Genomic DNA, 20958 nt, shown 5'->3' on the forward strand with positions numbered 1-20958 from the left:
TGTTGGATGAGAGAGCGGCGGCTAGTAGTGGATTGTAGGTTGGTGTTGGATGAGAGAGCGGTGGCTGGAAGGAGGTTGTGGGGTGGCTGTGTTGGATGAGAGAGCGGTGGTTGGTAGGAGATTGTGGGATGGGTGTGTTGGATGAGAGAGCGGCGGCTAGTAGTGGATTGTAGGTTGGTGTTGGATGAGAGAGCGGTGGCTGGAAGGAGGTTGTGGGGTGGCTGTGTTGGATGAGAGAGCGGTGGTTGGTAGGAGATTGTGGGATGGGTGTGTTGGATGAGAGAGCGGCGGCTAGAAGTGGATTGTAGGTTGGTGTTGGATGAGAGAGCGGTGGCTGGTAGGAGATTGTGGGGTGGCTGTGTTGGATGAGAGAGCGGTGGTTGGTAGGAGATTGTGGGATGGGTGTGTTGGATGAGAGAGCGGCGGCTAGTAGTGGATTGTAGGTTGGTGTTGGATGAGAGAGCGGTGGTTGGTAGGAGATTGTGGGGTGGCTGTGTTGGATGAGAGAGCGGTGGTTGGTAGGAGATTGTGGGATGGGTGTGTTGGATGAGAGAGCGGCGGCTAGTAGTGGATTGTAGGTTGGTGTTGGATGAGAGAGCGCTGGCTGGTAGGAGATTGTTGGGTAAGTGTTTTGGATGAGAGAGCGGTGGTTGGTAGGAGATTGTGGGGTGGGTGTGTTGGATGAGAGAGCGGTGGCTGGTAGGAGATTGTTGGGTGAGTGTTTTGGATGAGAGAGCGGTGGTTGGAAGGAGGTTGTGGGGTGGCTATGTTGGATGAGAGAGCGGTGGCTGGTAGGATATTGTGGGGTGGCTCTGTTGGGTGGGAGACTGATGGCTTGTAGTGGATTGTAGGTTGGTGTTGGGTGGGAGAGTGCGGCTTGTAGTGGATTGTAGGTTGGTGTTGGGTGGGAGAGTGGCGGCTGGTAGTGGATTGTAGGTTGTTGTTGGGTAGGAGACTGGTGGCTGGTAGTGGATTGTAGGTTGGTGTTGGGTGGGAGACTGGTGGCTGGTAGTGGATTGTAGGTTGGAATTGGGTGGGGGAGCGGCGGCTAGTAGTGGATTGTAGGTTGGTGTTTGGTAGGAGAGTGGAGGCTAGTAGTGGATTGTAGGTTGGTGTTGGGTGGGAGAGTGGAGGCTAGTAGTGGATTGTAGGTTGGTGTTGGGTGGGAGAGTGGAGGCTAGTAGTGGATTGTAGGTTGGTGTTGGGTGGGAGAGTGGAGGCTAGTAGTGGATTGTAGGTTGGTGTTGGGTGGGAGAGCGGCGACTAGTAGTGGATTGTAGGTTGGTGTTGGGTGGGAGAGCGGCGGCTAGTAGTGGATTGTAGGTTGGTGTTGGGAGGGAGAGCGGCGGCTAGTAGTGGATTGTAGGTTGGTGTTGGGTGGGAGAGCGGCGGCTAGTAGTGGATTATAGGTTGGAATTGGGTGGGAGACTGGTGGCTAGTAGTGGATTGTAGGTTGGTTTTGGGTGGGAGACTGGTGGCTAGTAGTGGATTGTAGGTTGGTTTTGGGTGGGAGACTGGTGGCTGGTAGTGGATTGTAGGTTGGAATTTTGGTGGGAGACCGGAGGCTAGTAGAAGATTGTGGGTTGGTGTTGGGTGGGAGAGTGCGGCTAGTAGTGGATTGTAGGTTGGTGTTGGGTGGGAGAGTGCGGCTAGTAGTGGATTGTAGGTTGGTGTTGGGTGGGAGAGTGGAGGCTAGTAGTGGATTGTAGGTTGGTGTTGGGTGGGAGAGCGGCGGCTAGTAGTGGATTGTAGGTTGGTGTTGGGTGGGAGAGTGCGGCTAGTAGTGGATTGTAGGTTGGTGTTGGGTGGGAGAGTGCGGCTAGTAGAGGATTGTAGGTTGGTGTTAGGTGGGAGAGTGCGGCTAGTAGTGGATTGTAGGTTGGTGTTGGGTGGGAGACTGGTGGCTAGTAGAGGATTGTAGGTTGGTGTTGGGTGGGAGAGTGCGGCTAGTAGAGGATTGTAGGTTGGTGTTGGGTGGGAGAGTGGAGGCTAGTAGTGGATTGTAGGTTGGGTGTATTTGTGGGACGGTGGTGGAAGAATTTGTCGGGTGGCGAGGAAGGTTTGAACTGGTTTGGAGGAAAGAAATTGTAGATAATGGCTGGCTGGTGGAGGGTTTGTGGTGTATACATTCCCATGGAGGACTTGTATTCCGGGGATAAATAAGGTCGTCATAAAACGTCTTCTGTAATAGTAAACGCTTGACAACAAATTCTCCATTACCATCTTTGAAGACGCAAGAGACTTACGCTTTACAGATTTGAAACTGAAACCTTCTTCAATGTCAGTGTCATATGTCTATATAAGGTAATGTATACATGTCCATATTTGGTAGTACTATGTGTCACCTATTGACGAGAGAAGTAATTAGAGCGAACACCTTGAGAGTAGGGTTTCCTACAGTAACAACCAATTCACACCGAAAACAGGAAACTATTGACTTTCCAGGCACCATCCCGTGGGGGTCGGGACATGTAGGCCGCTTATATGTGTACCGCCAGATACACGGCGGTGCTAGGGGGTGCTGGGGTTGGGGGTCGGGGGCTCATTGGATTGGGGATTGGGATGATGACGGCATCACCTACTTACATCAACATTGGCATAGTGGCATATAAATGTGTTTCCAGTCTATTACAGCATCATTTCCTAATCAAATACAGATGGTGCATGTAACAGAGTATATCATCTCACTCAAGGTCGAGCTGTACTACTGTTAAACAGTACATATGTCACTCGGAGTGGATGAACCACAGCGTGAGGAGAAAAACATAACCTGGCGTACCATCTAAACAAACCTAGAACACTATATACACACTGCCTTCACACCAGCTAGAAACACCAGCTGTACATACAATCTTAACACAGCAATTATTACTTCTCCGCCATGACTATTGAATATTATCTTCAAACATATTTTCTACCAAAAGTCTAAGCAAGTCTAGATCAAACTAGTGAGTGAGAGAGTATGGTTTTACTCCGCTTTTAGCAATATTCCAGCAATATCACGGCGGGGGACACCAGAAATGGGCTTCACACATTGTACCCATGTCGGGAATCGAACCCGGGTCTTCGGCGTGACGAGCGAACGCTTTAAGCACTAGGCTACCCGACCGGCCCCTAGATCAAACTAAATATAGTCTAGTTTCCTTGATTCCATATATGAAAACAGCAGGGGAGGAAAGGCTCTTTTGAAGATAACAATTACAATTCTTTTAAAGGAATGTTATAAATGTTAGTAATTACACTGTCTTTACAAACTAACCATTGACACCAGCTATACATTCTACGGTAACGAAATAATTATACATGCTAGCATTACACACTAATTATACACTCTGCCTGTACTTAGTTAGGTACACAAGTCATACACCCCACATACATCCTAGCTACATGTATACTCACACCAGCTACAGCTTCTTTCAGAATCGTCTTAGCCAGCCATTTTTAAAATTAAAAATGTGATCCTTAACGTCTCCTTTGAAAACCCCTATTTTGCAACAATGTTTTTTTTGTGGCGGACAATTTCTTTATTTTGTAACCGTCTGAAGTTTATTCATAATACGAGCACTGACTAGAGGTCGGGGATAGAGTTGTCTCCCCCTGCTGTTCTCAGTGCTGGTATTTGTGGCCGTTGTTCACTCTCTGACCCGGACAGATATCCTCCCAGTAATTAGCCTGGATAACAAAGGGGGGCAACTCGTGGGTGTCCAGTGTCACGTATTATTACCTCCATGTGAAATGTGACCTGTGACCTCCTCCAAGTATCGTAACTATTTCGTGTGGCCTACTGACTGCCTGCTGGTGGGCACGGCTGACGATGCTTAATCACGTACTTGACGAACCCAGTGTGACATGGCATTTTCTGATTCACTGAGGCAAGATAACGTCTCATTTACATATACATTGTATTGTTCTTCACTTGGGCGTGTCATTGTCTGACTTCACTGAGAACTACGATTGTCTGACTAGACTGAGACGCGCTATTGTCTTACTGAAAGGATTCAGTGTATTGTCTGACTATATATAAGACGGTATCGTCTTATTCAACCACAATACCTTATTGTCCGATTTTTTTTATTAACATGGTATTGACTCACTTTCCTAAAGACGGCATTGTCTCACTTTGCTAAAGACGGCATTGTCTCACTTTCCTAAAGGCGGCATTGTCTCACTTTCCTAAAGACGGCATTGTCTCACTTTCCTAAAGACGGTATTGTCTCACTTTCCTAAAGGCGGTATTGTCTCACTTTCCTAAAGACGGCATTGTCTCACTTTCCTAAAGACGGTATTGTCTCACTTTCCTAAAGGCGGTATTGTCTAACTTTATAAGGACACAGTATTGTCTCAAATTACTTGAATACAATATTTTCTCACTTAATATAAGACGGTATTGTCTCTCTTTACGATAAGACCGTATTGTCTCACTTTACGATAAGACGGTATTGTCTCACTTAACGATAAGACGGTATTGTCTCACTTAACGATAAGACGGTATTGTCTCACTTAAAGATAAGACGGTATTGTCTCACTTTACGATAAGACGGTATTGTCTCACTTAAAGATAAGACGGTATTGTCTCACTTTACGATAAGACGGTATTGTCGTTATCAACACAACCCCGGAGCGTACACAACCACCACCTTTGACTCCATGCATGTGATAACATTTGTCTACAGTCGACGCTTATAGCCAAGGTAGACACATTTAAGTAGACGCCAATGTTAGTTTTGGCTGATCCCCGCTACTGTTTCTGATCAAAGGACAGCATGACATTTCCCCTGTTTTACGTGTTTTTGATACACTGACCTCCTAATGGCGGATGACCTTCTTATAAGGTCGACACCCAATGAGAGAAGAAATACTCTCGCACAGATATTTCACACTTACACTCCACCGAGAAAAGGCCATTATGGCGAAGCCGTCTTCAACTGAGAACCCACGTTCCTGCTGCAGAGAAAGGTCAAATGTCAAAGATGCAGGTTACAATAAACGTATTTGATTAATGAAGTGAAGTTCAAGACATGCTATGTAGATTAAACGTGTATGCTTGTGAGAAGTGCACGTCAAGACAGGACGTTGGTCTGTCTCACAGCCTCTGAACCATATTTTATTCCCTTTCGCCCATCCCTTTACTGTAAAGCTATAGCCTGCCATGAAGCATATTCTGCACATATGATCTGTTCTGGCAATGTTCACCTGGTGTTCCCCCATCTCAAATATATATGTTCTCCACTGTCTCCTCCTCGACATGAGCTGTATCTGTCTCTCTGTGTGTTTACATTGTGCCGAAATAACCTATTTCGAGTGAGTGAATGAGTGAGTGAATATGGTTTTACTCCGCTTTTAGCAATATTCCAGCAATATCACGGCGGGGACACCAGAAATGGGCTTCACACATTGTACCCATGTCGGGAATCGAACCCGGGTCTTCGGCGTGACGAGCGAACGCTTTAGTGAGTGAGTATGGTTTTACGCCGCTTTTAGCAATATTCCAGCAATGTCACGGCGGGGACACCAGAAATGAGCTTCACACATTGTACCCATGTCGCTTTAACCACTAGGCTACCCGACCGCCCGACCTGTTTCGAAGCAACATGTGAACTAAACTGTCGGGCAAAGGAAAGCCTACAACAATATTTACTGTTTTTTTAAAAAGAAACAAACAAAAAATAGTTTTTTGATTATGAAGTATTTGTTACGGCAATCATAGTTGTACTTTGGTCTTAAGTTTGCAGTGTTTCAGCGACTGTTTTAAGCCTAGTAACGTTTTGAAAATGTTTGCAATTTTTAGTCAAATTCAATGTTATTTTATTTTGTAATTCTGTAGTATATCGGTGGTTCCTCCAACATAGAAGGGCTGTGGTGGTAGCCTAGTTGTTCGCGTTCGCTCGTCACGCCGAAGACCCTGGTTCGATTCCCAACATGGGTACAATGTGTGAAGCTCATTTCTGGTGTCCCCCGCCGTAATATTGATGGAATATTGCTAAAAGCGGCGTAAAACCATACTCACTAGGGAGGTACCACAACTCGGAACTTTATATCTGTTGTGTATAGGGAGGTCCCCCAACACGGAACTACATATCTGTTGTGTATAGCGAGGTCTCTAAACACGGAACTACATATCTGTTTTGTATAGGGAGGTCTCCAAACACGTAACTACATATCTGTTGTGTATAGGGAGGTACCCAAACACGGAACTACATATCTGTTGTGTATAGCGAGGTCCCCCAACACGGAACTACATATCTGTTGTATATAGGGAGGTCCCCCAACACGGAACTACATATCTGCTGTGTATAGGGAGGTCCCCCAACACGGAACTACATATCTGTTGTATATAGGGAGGTTCTCCCAACACGGAACTACATATCTGTTGTGTACAGGGAGGTCCCCCAACACGGAACTACATATCTGTTGTGTATAGGGAAGTCCCCCAACATGGAACTACATATCTGTTGTGTATAGCGAGGTACCCCAACACGAACTACATATCTGTTGTGTATAGGGAGGTCCCCCAACCCGGAACTACATATCTGTTGTATATAGGGAGGTCCCCAATCACGGAACTACATATCTGTTGTGTATAGGGAGTTCCCCCAACATGGAACTACATATCTGTTGTATATGGGGAGGTCCCCCAACACAGAACTACATATCTGTTGTGTATAGGGAGGTCCCCCAACCCGGAACTATATATCTGTTGTGTATAGGGAGTTCCCCCAACACGGAACTACATATCTGTTGTATATAGGGAGGTCCCCCAACCCGGAACTATATATCTGTTGTGTACAGGGAGTTCCCCCAACATGGAACTACATATCTGTTGTGTATAGCGAGGTACCCCAACACGGAACTATATATCTGTTGTGTATAGGGAGTTCCCCCAACATGGAACTACATATCTGTTGTGTATAGCGAGGTACCCCAACACGGAACTACATATCTGTTGTGTATAGGGAGTTCCCCCAACATGATACTACATATCTGTTGTGTATAGCGAGGTACCCCAACACGGAACTACATATCTGTTGTGTATAGGGAGTTCCCCCAACATGATACTACATATCTGTTGTGTATAGCGAGGTACCCCAACACGGAACTATACGTAGGTGGGCGACTTTGATCTCTGTTGCACAGAATCGGCTGTGGTTAAATGGTGTACTCTTGTTATGAAATGACGTTCTGGTGAAGGGTTCTCTTCGTTGTTACTGGCGAAGGGAGTGTCGATCAGGAGACATATTTTGTTAACGGATGTAGTTTCGCTGTTGAGGGTAAACTTACTTGAGAAGCGTGTGTGTCACACGCTGCTGGGGCCATATGCGTACAACTATTGCATCTATTTTATGTAGTTTCAAGCGGCTTCATAGGGGAAGAGTGTAGTACTTCAAAGCCCTACGCCCTAATCGACACCGCCATGTTGAGTCTGATTAAAACTTTCCTGTCCTGTTTACATACAAAAATACACGGTTTCCCCAGCTGGTCTCCCATGGTCAGAGCAATATGCAGTCTTCGCGTTATGAAAGAAATTCGGTATGTTTCCGGTACAAATCCTGGGCAGGGTGTTTGACTCGGAATCGAAAAGTCACAATATTGTGAGCCTCTGAAGACGCTAGTTCCTAAAGTACGGCTTCCATGTATTCATCCATGTCTCATTATACAGCTCCATGTACTGGTTTGATGCGAGTTTATAGTTTTATATGGGTGTTTACAGGGAAATTGTCCTCGAAAGAACTTGGTGAGTTGATCTCATTACACGTTTTATGTAGTACCTCTGTGGCTCAGACATCACTGGTACACACAGACATAGGAACGTCCCACTGACGTGCAGTCCAGATATCACTGGTACACACATACATAGGTACGTCCCACTGACGTGCAGTCCAGACATCACTGGTACACACAGACATAGGTACGTCCCACTGACGTGCAGTCCAGACATCACTGGTACACATAGACAAAGGTACGTCCCACTGACGTGCAGTCCAGACATCACTGGTACACACAGACATAGGTACGTCCCACTGACGTGCAGTCCAGAGATCACTGGTACACACAGACATGGGTACACACAGACATAGGTACGTCCCACTGACGTGCAGTCCAGACATCACTGGTACACACAGACATAGGTACACACAGACATAGGTACGTCCCACTGACGTGCAGTCCAGACATCACTGGTACACACAGACATAGGTACACACACATAGGTACGTCCCACTGACGTTCAGTCCAGACATCACTGGTACACACAGACATAGGTACACAGAGACAAAGGTACGTCCCACTGATGTGCAGTCCAGACATCACTGGTTCACACAGACATAGGTACGTCCCACTGACGTGCAGTCCAGACATCACTGGTACACACAGACATAGGTACACAGAGACAAAGGTACGTCCCACTGACGTGCAGTCCAGACATCACTGGTTCACACAGACATATGTACGTCCCACTGACGTGCAGTCCAGATATCACTGGTACACACATACATAGGTACGTCCCACTGATGTGCAGTCCAGACATCACTGGTACACACAGACATGGGTACACACAGACATAGGTCACTGGTTCACACAGACATAGGTACGTCCCACTGACGTGCAGTCCAGACATCACTGGTACACACATACATAGGTACGTCCCACTGACGTGCAGTCCAGACATCACTGGTACACACAGATATGGGTACGTCTCACTGACGTGTAGTCCAGACATCACTGGTACACACATATATGGGTACACACAGACATAGGTACGTCCCACTGACGTGCAGTCCAGACATCACTGGTACACGCATACATAGGTACGTCCCACTGACGTGCAGTCCAGACATCACTGGTACACACAGACATGGGTCCAGACATCACTGGTTCACACAGATATGGGTACGTCCAACTGACGTGTAGTCCAGACATCAATGGTAGACACAGACATAGGTGCGTCCCACTGACGTGCATTCCAGACATCACTGGTACACACATACATAGGTACGTCCCACTGACGTGCACACGTCAGCCAAGTGAAATGTTTCGTCAGCTCCACTCTTCACAATGCGACACCGCAAAACAATTTCGGGCCAGACTTACAAATGTTTCAATGTCACAGTTTAGAAGACACTGACCCGCGAAGTCGGTATCATCTTTATCTGCATATAAATGCTTGTCTACTCCCTTTCTTCATTACAACAAATCTGCAGAGATCTCGACCCACCTAGGTTTAGTTTCACAGGATCCGCGCAAAATAGATCACGTGTCCCGCGATGCTTTTAAAGGCTAAAAAGTCGACATGCCGCACAGTGGTGTAATTAAGATTCGTGGCTGATTGTCGAACAAAGACCCGCAGTTTAAACACGAACATAGTACTGCTTATATGAAGCATGTGAAATGGAATCCTGAGTTTTCACTGAAGAGGCGAGACTTCAGAGAACAAATGAACAGAGAACTGATTTCTTCTTTTCTTCCTGGGGCACCTGTTCTGGGTTTCATGAAGAGCTCCTTTCAACGTTTGGTGTCATGAACGGGATGCAAGGACAGGAAGGATGGGTACACAGTTATATAAATTGCTTGATAGGCATTACTTAGAAGTTGAAGGATGACAAAGTAGACACAATGTATGGATTACAACTTCTTTAATAACTGTGAAGGCGACGTTTCGGTAAAGACCCTTATAGCGTTGTCAAGCAAGACTTCACTTTCTTGCCAACGGTATAAGGATCTTTACAAAAACCGTCATAAGGTAGGCGATGTTTTACTGTTTGTACACTCTTGCAAACAGTTGATGGCGTGTATGGGATGTCTTACTGTTTGTACACTCTTACAGACAGGTGATGGCGTGTAGGGGATGTCTTACTGTTTGTACACTCTTACAGACAGGTGATGGCGTGTAGGGGATGTCTTACTGTTTGTACACTCTTACAGACAGGTGATGGCGTGTAGGGGATGTCTTACTGTTTGTACACTCTTACAGACAGGTGATGACGTGTAGGGGATGTCTTACTGTTTTTACACTCTTACAAACAGGTGATGACGTGTAGGGGATGTTTTACTGTTTGTACACTCTTACAGACAGGTGATGGCGTGTATGGGATGTCTTACTGTTTGTACACTCTTACAGACAGGCGATGACGTGTAGGGGATGTCTTACTGTTTGTACACTCTTACAGACAGGCGATGACGTGTAGGGGATGTTTTACTGTTTGTACACTCTTACAGACAGGTGAAGGCGTGTAGGGGATGTCTTACTGTTTGTACACTCTTACAGACAGGTGATGGCGTGTAGGGGATGTCTTACTGTTTGTACACTCTTACAGACAGGCGATGACGTGTAGGGGATGTCTTACTGTTTGTACGCTCTTACAGACAGGTGATGGCGTGTAGGGGATGTCTTACTGTTTGTACACTCTTACAGACAGGTGAAGGCGTGTAGGGGGTGTTTTACTGTTTGTACACTCTTACAGACAGGTGATGGCGTGTAGGGGATGTCTTACTGTTTGTACACTCTTACAGACAGGCGATGACGTGTAGGGGATGTCTTACTGTTTGTACGCTCTTACAGACAGGTGATGGCGTGTAGGGGATGTCTTACTGTTTGTACACTCTTACAGACAGGTGAAGGCGTGTAGGGGGTGTTTTACTGTTTGTACACTCTTACAGACAGGTGATGGCGTGTAGGGGATGTCTTACTGTTTGTACACTCTTACAGACAGGCGATGACGTGTAGGGGATGTCTTACTGTTTGTACGCTCTTACAGACAGGTGATGGCGTGTAGGGGATGTCTTACTGTTTGTACACTCTTACAGACAGGTGAAGGCGTGTAGGGGGTGTTTTACTGTTTGTACACTCTTACAGACAGGTGATGGCGTGTAGGGGATGTCTTACTGTTTGTACACTCTTACAGACAGGCGATGACGTGTAGGGGATGTCTTACTGTTTGTACGCTCTTACAGACAGGTGATGGCGTGTAGGGGATGTCTTACTGTTTGTACACTCTTACAGACAGGTGAAGGCGTGTAGGGGGTGTTTTACTGTTTGTACACTCTTACAGACAGGTGATGGCGTGTAGGGGATGTCTTACTGTTTGTACACTCTTACAGACAGGCGATGACGTGTAGGGGATGTCTTACTGTTTGTACGCTCTTACAGACAGGTGATGGCGTGTAGGGGATGTCTTACTGTTTGTACACTCTTACAGACAGGTGAAGGCGTGTAGGGGGTGTTTTACTGTTTGTACACTCTTACAGACAGGTGATGGCGTGTAGGGGATGTCTTACTGTTTGTACACTCTTACAGACAGGCGATGACGTGTAGGGGATGTCTTACTGTTTGTACGCTCTTACAGACAGGTGATGGCGTGTAGGGGATGTCTTACTGTTTGTACACTCTTACAGACAGGTGATGACGTGTAGGGGGTGTTTTACTGTTTGTACACTCTTACAGACAGGTGATGACGTGTAGGGGATGTCTTACTATTTGTACACACTTACAGACAGGCGATGGCGTGTAGGGGATGTCTTACTGTTTGTACACTCTTACAGACAGGTGAAGGCGTGTAGGGGATGTTTTACTGTTTGTACACTCTTACAGACAGGTGATGGCGTGTAGGGGATGTCTTACTGTTTGTACACTCTTACAGACAGGCGATGACGTGTAGGGGATGTTTTACTGTTTGTACACTCTTACAGACAGGTGATGGCGTGTAGGGGATGTCTTACTGTTTGTACACTCTTACAGACAGGCGATGACGTGTAGGGGATGTTTTACTGTTTGTACACTCTTACAGACAGGTGATGGCGTGTAGGGGATGTCTTACTGTTTGTACACTCTTACAGACAGGTGATGACGTGTAGGGGATGTCTTACTATTTGTACACACTTACAGACAGGCGATGGCGTGTAGGTGATGTCTTACTGTTTGTACACTCTTACAGACAGGTGAAGGCGTGTAGGGGATGTCTTACTGTTTGTACACTCTTACAGACAGGTGATGGCGTGTAGGGGATGTTTTACTGTTTGTACACTCTTACAGACAGGTGAAGGCGTGTAGGGGATGTCTTACTGTTTGTACACTCTTACAGACAGGTGATGGCGTGTAGGGGATGTCTTACTGTTTGTACGCTCTTACAGACAGGTGATGGCGTGTAGGGGATGTCTTACTATTTGTACACTCTTACATACAGGTGGTGACGTGTAGGTGATGTCTTACTATTTGTACACTAAAGTCAACCGTTGACGCCTCCAGATGAACCTGTTACACTCACTGTATCATGCAGTGGGATGCTTGTATAATGGGATGCCTGCTTCTCACGACGGTTTTATTAGCTAAAACAATGGAAACAAAAACAGACCTGCGGGCACATTTAGCGTGAAAAGCTGCAGCATCAGCACGACCCTCACCTCGACAGGAAACTAGCAGTACAAACCTTCCTGTTTCTGGGAGAGAAGAAGCCGACCGACTCCACACAAGGGAGTTTTCATAACACAGCCCAACAAAAACACATGCGTATAAAGAGATTCATTTCACACCTTCAAACATACTTGACTCTTTGGTTCAAGCATGTCAAATTTTTGCAGTAACAACTTGCGATTCATGCTATGGTTTCTTCAGAGGTGAATAACATCACAAGAGGTTTGGCTTCAATATTGGTGTGTATTTCAGTGTTCTCGGACCGATGCTGCAGGTGACTCTGCGACAAGGTTTAGAGGTCACTCGTTCAGTATGCCATTATTACAAAGACACGTCATCTTGTACTGTGTGGCGGGCACGTCGTCATCGTCATCATGTGCTGAGTGTGGGGGGAGGGGTGGTGGAGGGAAGAGGCACATAGTCATCATCATCTTCATCATCATCGTTATCTTGCACTGTGTGTTGGGCACATCGCCATTTTGTACTGAGTGGGCATGTCGTGATTTTCATCGTCATCTTCTACTGTATTGAGAATATCGTCATTATTATCGTCATCTTGTGCTGTGTCTGTATATCGTCATTATTATCGTCATCTTCTGCTGTGTCTGTATATCGTCATTATTATCGTCATCTTCTACTGTATGGGACATATCGTCATTATTATCGTCATCTTGTGCTGTGTCTGTATATCGTGATTATCATCGCCATCTTCTACTGTATGGGATATATCGTCATTATTATCGTCATCTTATACTGTGTCTGTATATCGTGATTATCATCGCCATCTCCTACTGAATGGGACATATCGTCATTATTATCGTCATCTTGTGCTGTGTCTGTATATCGTGATTATCATCGCCATCTTCTACTGAATGGGACATATCGTCATTATTATCGTCATCTTGTGCTGTGTCTGTATATCGTGATTAACATCGCCATCTTCTACTGTATGGGACATATCGTCATTATTATCGTCATCTTGTGCTGTGTCTGTATATCGTGATTATCATCGCCATCTTCTACTGTATGGAACATATCGTCATTAGTATCGTCATCTTGTGCTGTGTCTGTATATCGTGATTATCATCTTCATCTTCTACTGTATGAGACATATCGTCATTATTATCGTCATCTTGTGCTGTGTCTGTATATCGTGATTATCATCGCCATCTTCTACTGTCTGAGACATATCGTCATTATTATCGTCATCTTGTGCTGTGTCTGTATATCGTGATTATCATCATACATCTTCTACTGTATGGGACATATCGTCATTATTATCGTCATCTTGTGCTGTGTCTGTATATCGTAATTATCATCGCCATCTTCTACTGAATGGAACATATCGTCATTATTATCGTCATCTTTTGCTGTGTCTGTATATCGTGATTATCATCGTCATCTTCTACTGAATGGGACATATCGTCATTATTATCGACATCTTGTACCATGTCTGTATATCGTGATTATCATCGCCATCTTCTACTGAATGGGACATACCGTTATTATTATCGTCATCTTGTGCTGTGTCTGTATATCGTGATTATCATCGTCATCTTCTACTGTATGGGACATATCGTCATTATTATCGTCATCTTGTTCTGTGTCTGTATATCGTGATCTTCATCGTCATCTTCTACTGAATGGCACATATAGTGATTATCAAAGTCGTCTTCTACTGTTTTGGGACATATCGTGATTATCAATGTCATTGTGTAGTGTGTATGGATATATCGTGATTATCAATGTCATTGTGTACTGTGTGTGGATATATCGTGATCATCATCGTCATTTTGTACTGTATGGGGCATATCGTGATTACCATCGTCATCGTGTACTGTGTGTGGTCATATCGTCATCGTGTACTGTGTGTGGACATATCGTCATCGTGTACTGTGTGTGGTCATATCGTCATCGTGTACTGTGTGTGGACATATTGTGATTACCATCGTCATCGTGTACTGTGTGTGGTCATATCGTCATCGTGTACTGTGTGTGGACATATCGTCATCGTGTACTGTGTGTGGTCATATCGTCATCGTGTACTGTGTGTGGTCATATCGTGATTACCATCGTCATCGTGTACTGTGTGTGGTCATATCGTCATCGTGTACTGTGTGTGGACATATCGTCATCGTGTACTGTGTGTGGTCATATCGTCATCGTGTACTGTGTGTGGTCATATCGTGATTACCATCGTCATCGTGTACTGTGTGTGGTCATATCGTCATCGTGTACTGTGTGTGGTCATATCGTCATCGTGTACTGTGTGTGGTCATATCGTGATTACCATCGTCATCGTGTACTGTGTGTGGACATATCGTCATCGTGTACTGTGTGTGGACATATCGTCATCGTGTACTGTGTGTGGTCATATCGTCATCTTGTACTGTGTGTGGTCATATCGTGATTACCATCGTCATCGTGTACTGTGTGTGGACATATCGTCATCGTGTACTGTGTGTGGTCATATCGTGATTACCATCGTCATCGTGTACTGTGTGTGGACATATCGTCATCTTGTACTGTGTGTGGTCATATCGTGATTACCATCGTCATCGTGTACTGTGTGTGGTCATATCGTCATCGTGTACTGTGTGTGGTCATATCGTGATTACCATCGTCATCGTGTACTGTGTGTGGACATATCGTCATCGTGTACTGTGTGTGGACATATCGTCATCGTGTACTGTGTGTGGACATATCGTCATCGTGTACTGTGTGTGGTCATATCGTCATCGTGTACTGTGTGTGGTCATATCGTGATCATCATCGTCATCGTGTACTGTGTGTGGTCATATCGTGATTACCATCGTCATCGTGTACTGTGTGTGGACATATCGTCATCGTGTACTGTGTGTGGACATATCGTCATCGTGTACTGTGTGTGGTCATATCGTCATCTTGTACTGTGTGTGGTCATATCGTGATTACCATCGTCATCGTGTACTGTGTGTGGACATATCGTCATCGTGTACTGTGTGTGGTCATATCGTGATTACCATCGTCATCGTGTACTGTGTGTGGTCATATCGTCATCGTGTACTGTGTGTGGTCATATCGTGATTACCATCGTCATCGTGTACTGTGTGTGGACATATCGTCATCGTGTACTGTGTGTGGTCATATCGTCATCGTGTACTGTGTGTGGACATATCGTCATCTTGTACTGTGTGTGGTCATATCGTCATCGTGTCCTGTGTGTGGACATATCGTCATCTTGTACTGTGTGTGGTCATATCGTCATCGTGTCCTGTGTGTGGTCATATCGTCATCGTGTACTGTGTGTGGACATATCGTCATCGTGTACTGTGTGTGGACATATCGTCATCGTGTACTGTGTGTGGTCATATCGTCATCGTGTCCTGTGTGTGGACATATCGTCATCGTGTACTGTGTGTGGTCATATCGTCATCGTGTCCTGTGTGTGGTCATATCGTCATCGTGTACTGTGTGTGGACATATCGTCATCGTGTACTGTGTGTGGTCATATTGTCATCGTGTACTGTGTGTGGTCATATCGTCATCTTGTACTGTGTGTGGTCATATCGTCATCGTGTACTGTGTGTGGTCATATCGTCATCGTGTACTGTGTGTGGTCATATCGTCATCGTGTACTGTGTGTGGTCATATCGTCTGGTTTGAGTGAAAGTTTAGTGAAAGTGGTGATGCCTGCACCCTACGTCGTGTTCGGATTTGACTTCATCAGATGACCGAAATGCACCAACACCCGCCCGGAACGGTGGAGTAGCCTGGTGGTTAAAGCGATCGCTCGTCACGTTGAAGGTCCGGTTCGATTACCTTCATGTGGGTACAATGTGTGAAGCCCATTTCTGGTATTGCTGGAATATTGCTGCATGTTGCGAAAAACCCAACTCTCTCCTACCACACACCTGTCCTCTATTAATTCACTCTAAAGCTGCATATATCCTATTAGCATTTATCTTGACATGCTATCAACGATTGTCAATTGTCTGAATAATAAGGTCTCCTTGTCTCCACTTACAGGCGCCACGTCTGTGTTCATCACCGTCAGATGGCGCAACCCATCCCCGTGCGGCAGAGCTACATCCGGCCCATGTACCGCCAGACTATGGGAATGTGTGACAATTACAGGATCTGTCCCCGTTATAGGTAAGTCACACACACAGACCATAGGGATCTGTGACAACTACAGGATCTGACCCCGTTGTAAGTAGATCAAACACAGACCATGTAGATCTGTGACAACTACAGGATCTGTCCTCATTATAGGTAGGTCACACACAGACCATGGGGATCTGTGACAACTACAGGATCTGTCCCCGTTATAAGTAGGTCACACACACAGACCATGGGGATCTGTGATCATGTGCCATTTGATTGACGATTTCTTTTTGGTTTTTCGTTTTCGTAAATCGAAAAATATTCTACGCCCACTAACGGACTACTGTTTCTTGATTGGCTTATAATATAATGGGCGGGGCTTGTCTTACATTATTGCGCTGAACCACGTCACTGATTTCGTATTGTTGTGCATGGTTTTGTGTGTTACTGATTAAATAAACAGACTATGAAGTTATTGTTGTTGATGTATTTATTAGAATTGTCTTCTGTATGTTTTTGCTCTTTGGGACTTTATGAACATAAAAATCGGTGTGAACACTTTGCGTAAATCAGTTACGCGGATCTACACAATGCGCACGCCGGTTATTACTTCAATATGTTTTGCGTTTATGGAGGCGTAAACGCAAGTACCAATGTGCACACTATGCGCAGCGTAGCAGATTAACGAAAGGTGTCCTCACCGGAATTTATGTTTATAACTCCATAAACGACAAATCCTTAATATCAATGTGAATAGTTGACTGCTGTCGTGTATATTGATGGCGTTATCTTCCGCTACAGTGTAGCTTACGGGGTAGCGTTCCGTACCATCTTCCACGTCCGCATCAGCACGAAGAGTGTCCACGACTGCTGCCCCGGATGGGGTCGGAAGTCAAAGCGAGACAAAGACTGCTTGAAACGTAAGTATTGAAAAAACATGAGGTTACACGTCTGTATATGATCAATTACATCGACATGTATACTGTAATATAGGTTTTTTTCCGCTAAGGCGCATTACACCGCCCGCAGTCTGGACCACGAACGATCACTGCAGACAAGTTAGTTCGACATTCAGTCTGCCGACGCCATTTTGCGTCAGAACTCCCGATTACGCCCAAACGGGAAGCGTTTCGACCTTCCTCCACCGGACGATGAAACGTCATCACGTACATCAAACCAACCGGAAGTTGGCAGACGTTGTGTAATATCAGATCGATGCTGCACAGAACTGCAGCTAGTTGGTGAATACTGAACATTGTGACAAAGTGGCACTAAAACTGGTCTACAAGCAAGAGTAGGTGCAGTTACAATAAAGTGTGATCTGTGCGTAAACTGCAACAGGTGTCACGTGACCTGCGTTATCATGGCTGCAGCTGCAGGGCGGGACAAGCGTCAACTTGCCGGAGATGTTGTGAAAATATTTCCTCAAGTGAAGCTGTATCGGTTTTCTTTATGTACGTTCTCAATCCAAATGCTGCATGTCTGATTTCAGTTGTGGAAACAGCTCCATAACATGCACCATAGTTCAAAGGAAAACGGTCTGGCATTTCGTTACCCACGCAAAATGCCGTCAATATGAGAGGGTGAAGTAACGGTAGTTGGTATTTGACGATGTATCTCCTCACTGTGTGTGTGTTTGTTGCAGCGGTCTGCAAGGGAGGGTGCTTCAATGGCGGACAGTGCACGGCCCCCCACACGTGCGAGTGCTTGGAGGGATGGACGGGCAAGACTTGTGACCAAGGTGGGTAACACCACGCACGGATGCGGCTTTTTGGATCTAATTATGGTGTTAGCCAAATAATTGTTGGTATTTTTGTTGAGGTGAGTTATGTCAAAGTCGGATCATGGGGTATTATGTCACAGTCAGATTACGGTGTGTTATATCACAGTCGTATCATGGTGTGTTATATCATAGCCATATCACGGCGTATCATGTCACAGTTAGATCACAGCGTGTTATATCACAGTCAGATCACGGTGTGTTATATCACAGCCATATCACGGCGTATCATGTCACAGTTAGATCACAGCGTGTTATATCACAGTCAGATCACGGTCTGTTATATCACACTCATATCATGGCATATTACATCACAGTCAAATCACGGCGTGTTATATCATAGTCATATCATGGAATATTACACCACAGTCAAATCACGGCGTGTTATATCACAGTCATATGATGGCATATTACATCACAGTCGAATTACGGCGTGTTATATCACAGTCAGATCACGGTGTGTTATATCACAGTCATAACATGGCATATTACATCACAGTCAAATCACGGCGTGTTATATCACAGTCAGATCACGGTGTGTTATATCATGGTCATATCATGGCATATTACATCACAGTCAAATCACGGTGTGTTATATCACAGTCAGAACACGGTGCGTTATATCATAGTCACATCATGGCATATTACATCACAGTCAAATCACGGCGTGTTATATCACAGTCAGATCACGGCGTGTTATATCACAGTCATATCATGGCATATTACATCACAGTCAAATCACGGCGTGTTATATCACAGTCAGATCACGGTGTGTTATATCACAGTCATATCATGGCATATTACATCACAGTCAAATCACGGCGTGTTATATCACAGTCAGATCACGGTGTGTTATATCATAGTCATATCATGGCATATTACATCACAGTCAAATCACGGCGTGTTATATCACAGTCAGATCACGGTGTGTTATATCATGGTCATATCATGGCATATTACATCACAGTCAAATCACGGCGTGTTATATCACAGTCGGATCACGGTACGTTATATCATAGTCATATCATGGCATATTACATCACAGTCAAATCCCGGCGTGTTATATCACAGTCAGATCACGGTGTGTTATATCATAGTCATATCATGGCATATTACATCACAGTCAAATCACGGCGTGTTATATCACAGTCAGATCACGGTGTGTTATATCATAGTCATATCATGGCATATTACATCACAGTCAAATCCCGGCGTGTTATATCACAGTCAGATCACGGTGTGTTATATCATAGTCATATCATGGCATATTACATCACAGTCAAATCACGGCGTGTTATATCACAGTCAGATCACGGCGTGTTATATCACAGTCATATCATGGCATATTACATCACAGTCAAATCACGGCGTGTTATATCACAGTCAGATCACGGTGTGTTATATCACAGTCATATCATGGCATATTACATCACAGTCAAATCACGGCGTGTTATATCACAGTCAGATCACGGTGTGTTATATCATAGTCATATCATGGCATATTACATCACAGTCAAATCACGGCGTGTTATATCACAGTCAGATCACGGTGTGTTATATCATGGTCATATCATGGCATATTACATCACAGTCAAATCACGGCGTGTTATATCACAGTCAGATCACGGTACGTTATATCATAGTCATATCATGGCATATTACATCACAGTCAAATCCCGGCGTGTTATATCACAGTCAGATCACGGTGTGTTATATCATAGTCATATCATGGCATATTACATCACAGTCAAATCACGGCGTGTTATATCACAGTCAGATCACGGTGTGTTATATCATAGTCATATCATGGCATATTACATCACAGTCAAATCCCGGCGTGTTATATCACAGTCAGATCACGGTGTGTTATATCATGGTCATATCATGGCATATTACATCACAGTCAAATCACGGCGTGTTATATCACATTCAAATCACGACGTGTTATATCACAGTCATATCACGACGTGTTATATCACAGTCATATCACAACGTGTTAAATCGCAGTTAGACTTGCTGCGTCACACGCCTTTGATAGGTCCGTACTGTAAAGTCAGTCGAGTTCTGTAAAATATTAAACAAGTCTTCATCAGAGATGTCAGTTAGATTGTCTGTGTACAATGTACAATGCAACTCATTGTGTTTTTTACTGTTAACATTAACCCCGCCAGCACAGTCCCCTTCTCCTACGTCATCAAGCAAAGGTTAGATATATAGGTGTATGCATCATGGAGTAGTACGCTTACACGTATGTTTATCCATCATGGTATAATATTCTGTTTGTCTCTGTTGCCTCTAGATATCAACGAATGTGCAGGACCCAACAACTGTCAACAGGTCTGTCACAATCTACCCGGAAGATACGAGTGCGCATGTCATGATGGATTCGATCTGCTTCCGGACAAAGTGACGTGTAAATGTGAGTAGATCTGTGTCAGCATGACACTGTGTATATCCGTGACAGCTTGTCACTGTGTATATCCGCGTTAGTGTGACACTATATATCTGCGTCAGTGTTGCACTCTGTATATTCCTGTCACCCTGACTCTGTATATCCACGGGGGCGGTTGGGTAGCCTAGTGGTTTAAGCGTTCGCTCGTCACGCCGAAGACCCGGGTTCGATTCCCGACATGGGTACAATGTGTGAAGCCCATTTCTGGTGTCCCCCGCCGTGATATTGCTAGAATAT

At 45.0% G+C, this 20958-nt stretch overlaps 1 protein-coding gene across 1 annotated transcript in view; it reads left to right on the plus strand.

Annotated features, from left to right (window-relative positions):
* The window catches only part of LOC124114179 (epidermal growth factor-like protein 7), a 48939-nt gene that overhangs the window by 20033 nt on the left and 7948 nt on the right, over positions 1 to 20958 (plus strand). Inside the window, exons 2-5 of the mRNA XM_046474756.2 lie at positions 16412 to 16537; positions 17291 to 17409; positions 18135 to 18230; positions 20569 to 20688. Coding sequence (XP_046330712.1) covers positions 16412 to 16537; positions 17291 to 17409; positions 18135 to 18230; positions 20569 to 20688 — 461 coding nt within the window. The remainder of the gene's footprint in view (positions 1 to 16411; positions 16538 to 17290; positions 17410 to 18134; positions 18231 to 20568; positions 20689 to 20958) is intronic.

The sequence above is a fragment of the Haliotis rufescens genome, unplaced genomic scaffold, assembly GCF_023055435.1.
Source record: "Haliotis rufescens isolate VD_foot unplaced genomic scaffold, xgHalRufe1.0.p SCAF_8, whole genome shotgun sequence".
Classification (NCBI taxonomy): Eukaryota; Metazoa; Mollusca; class Gastropoda; order Lepetellida; family Haliotidae; genus Haliotis; species Haliotis rufescens.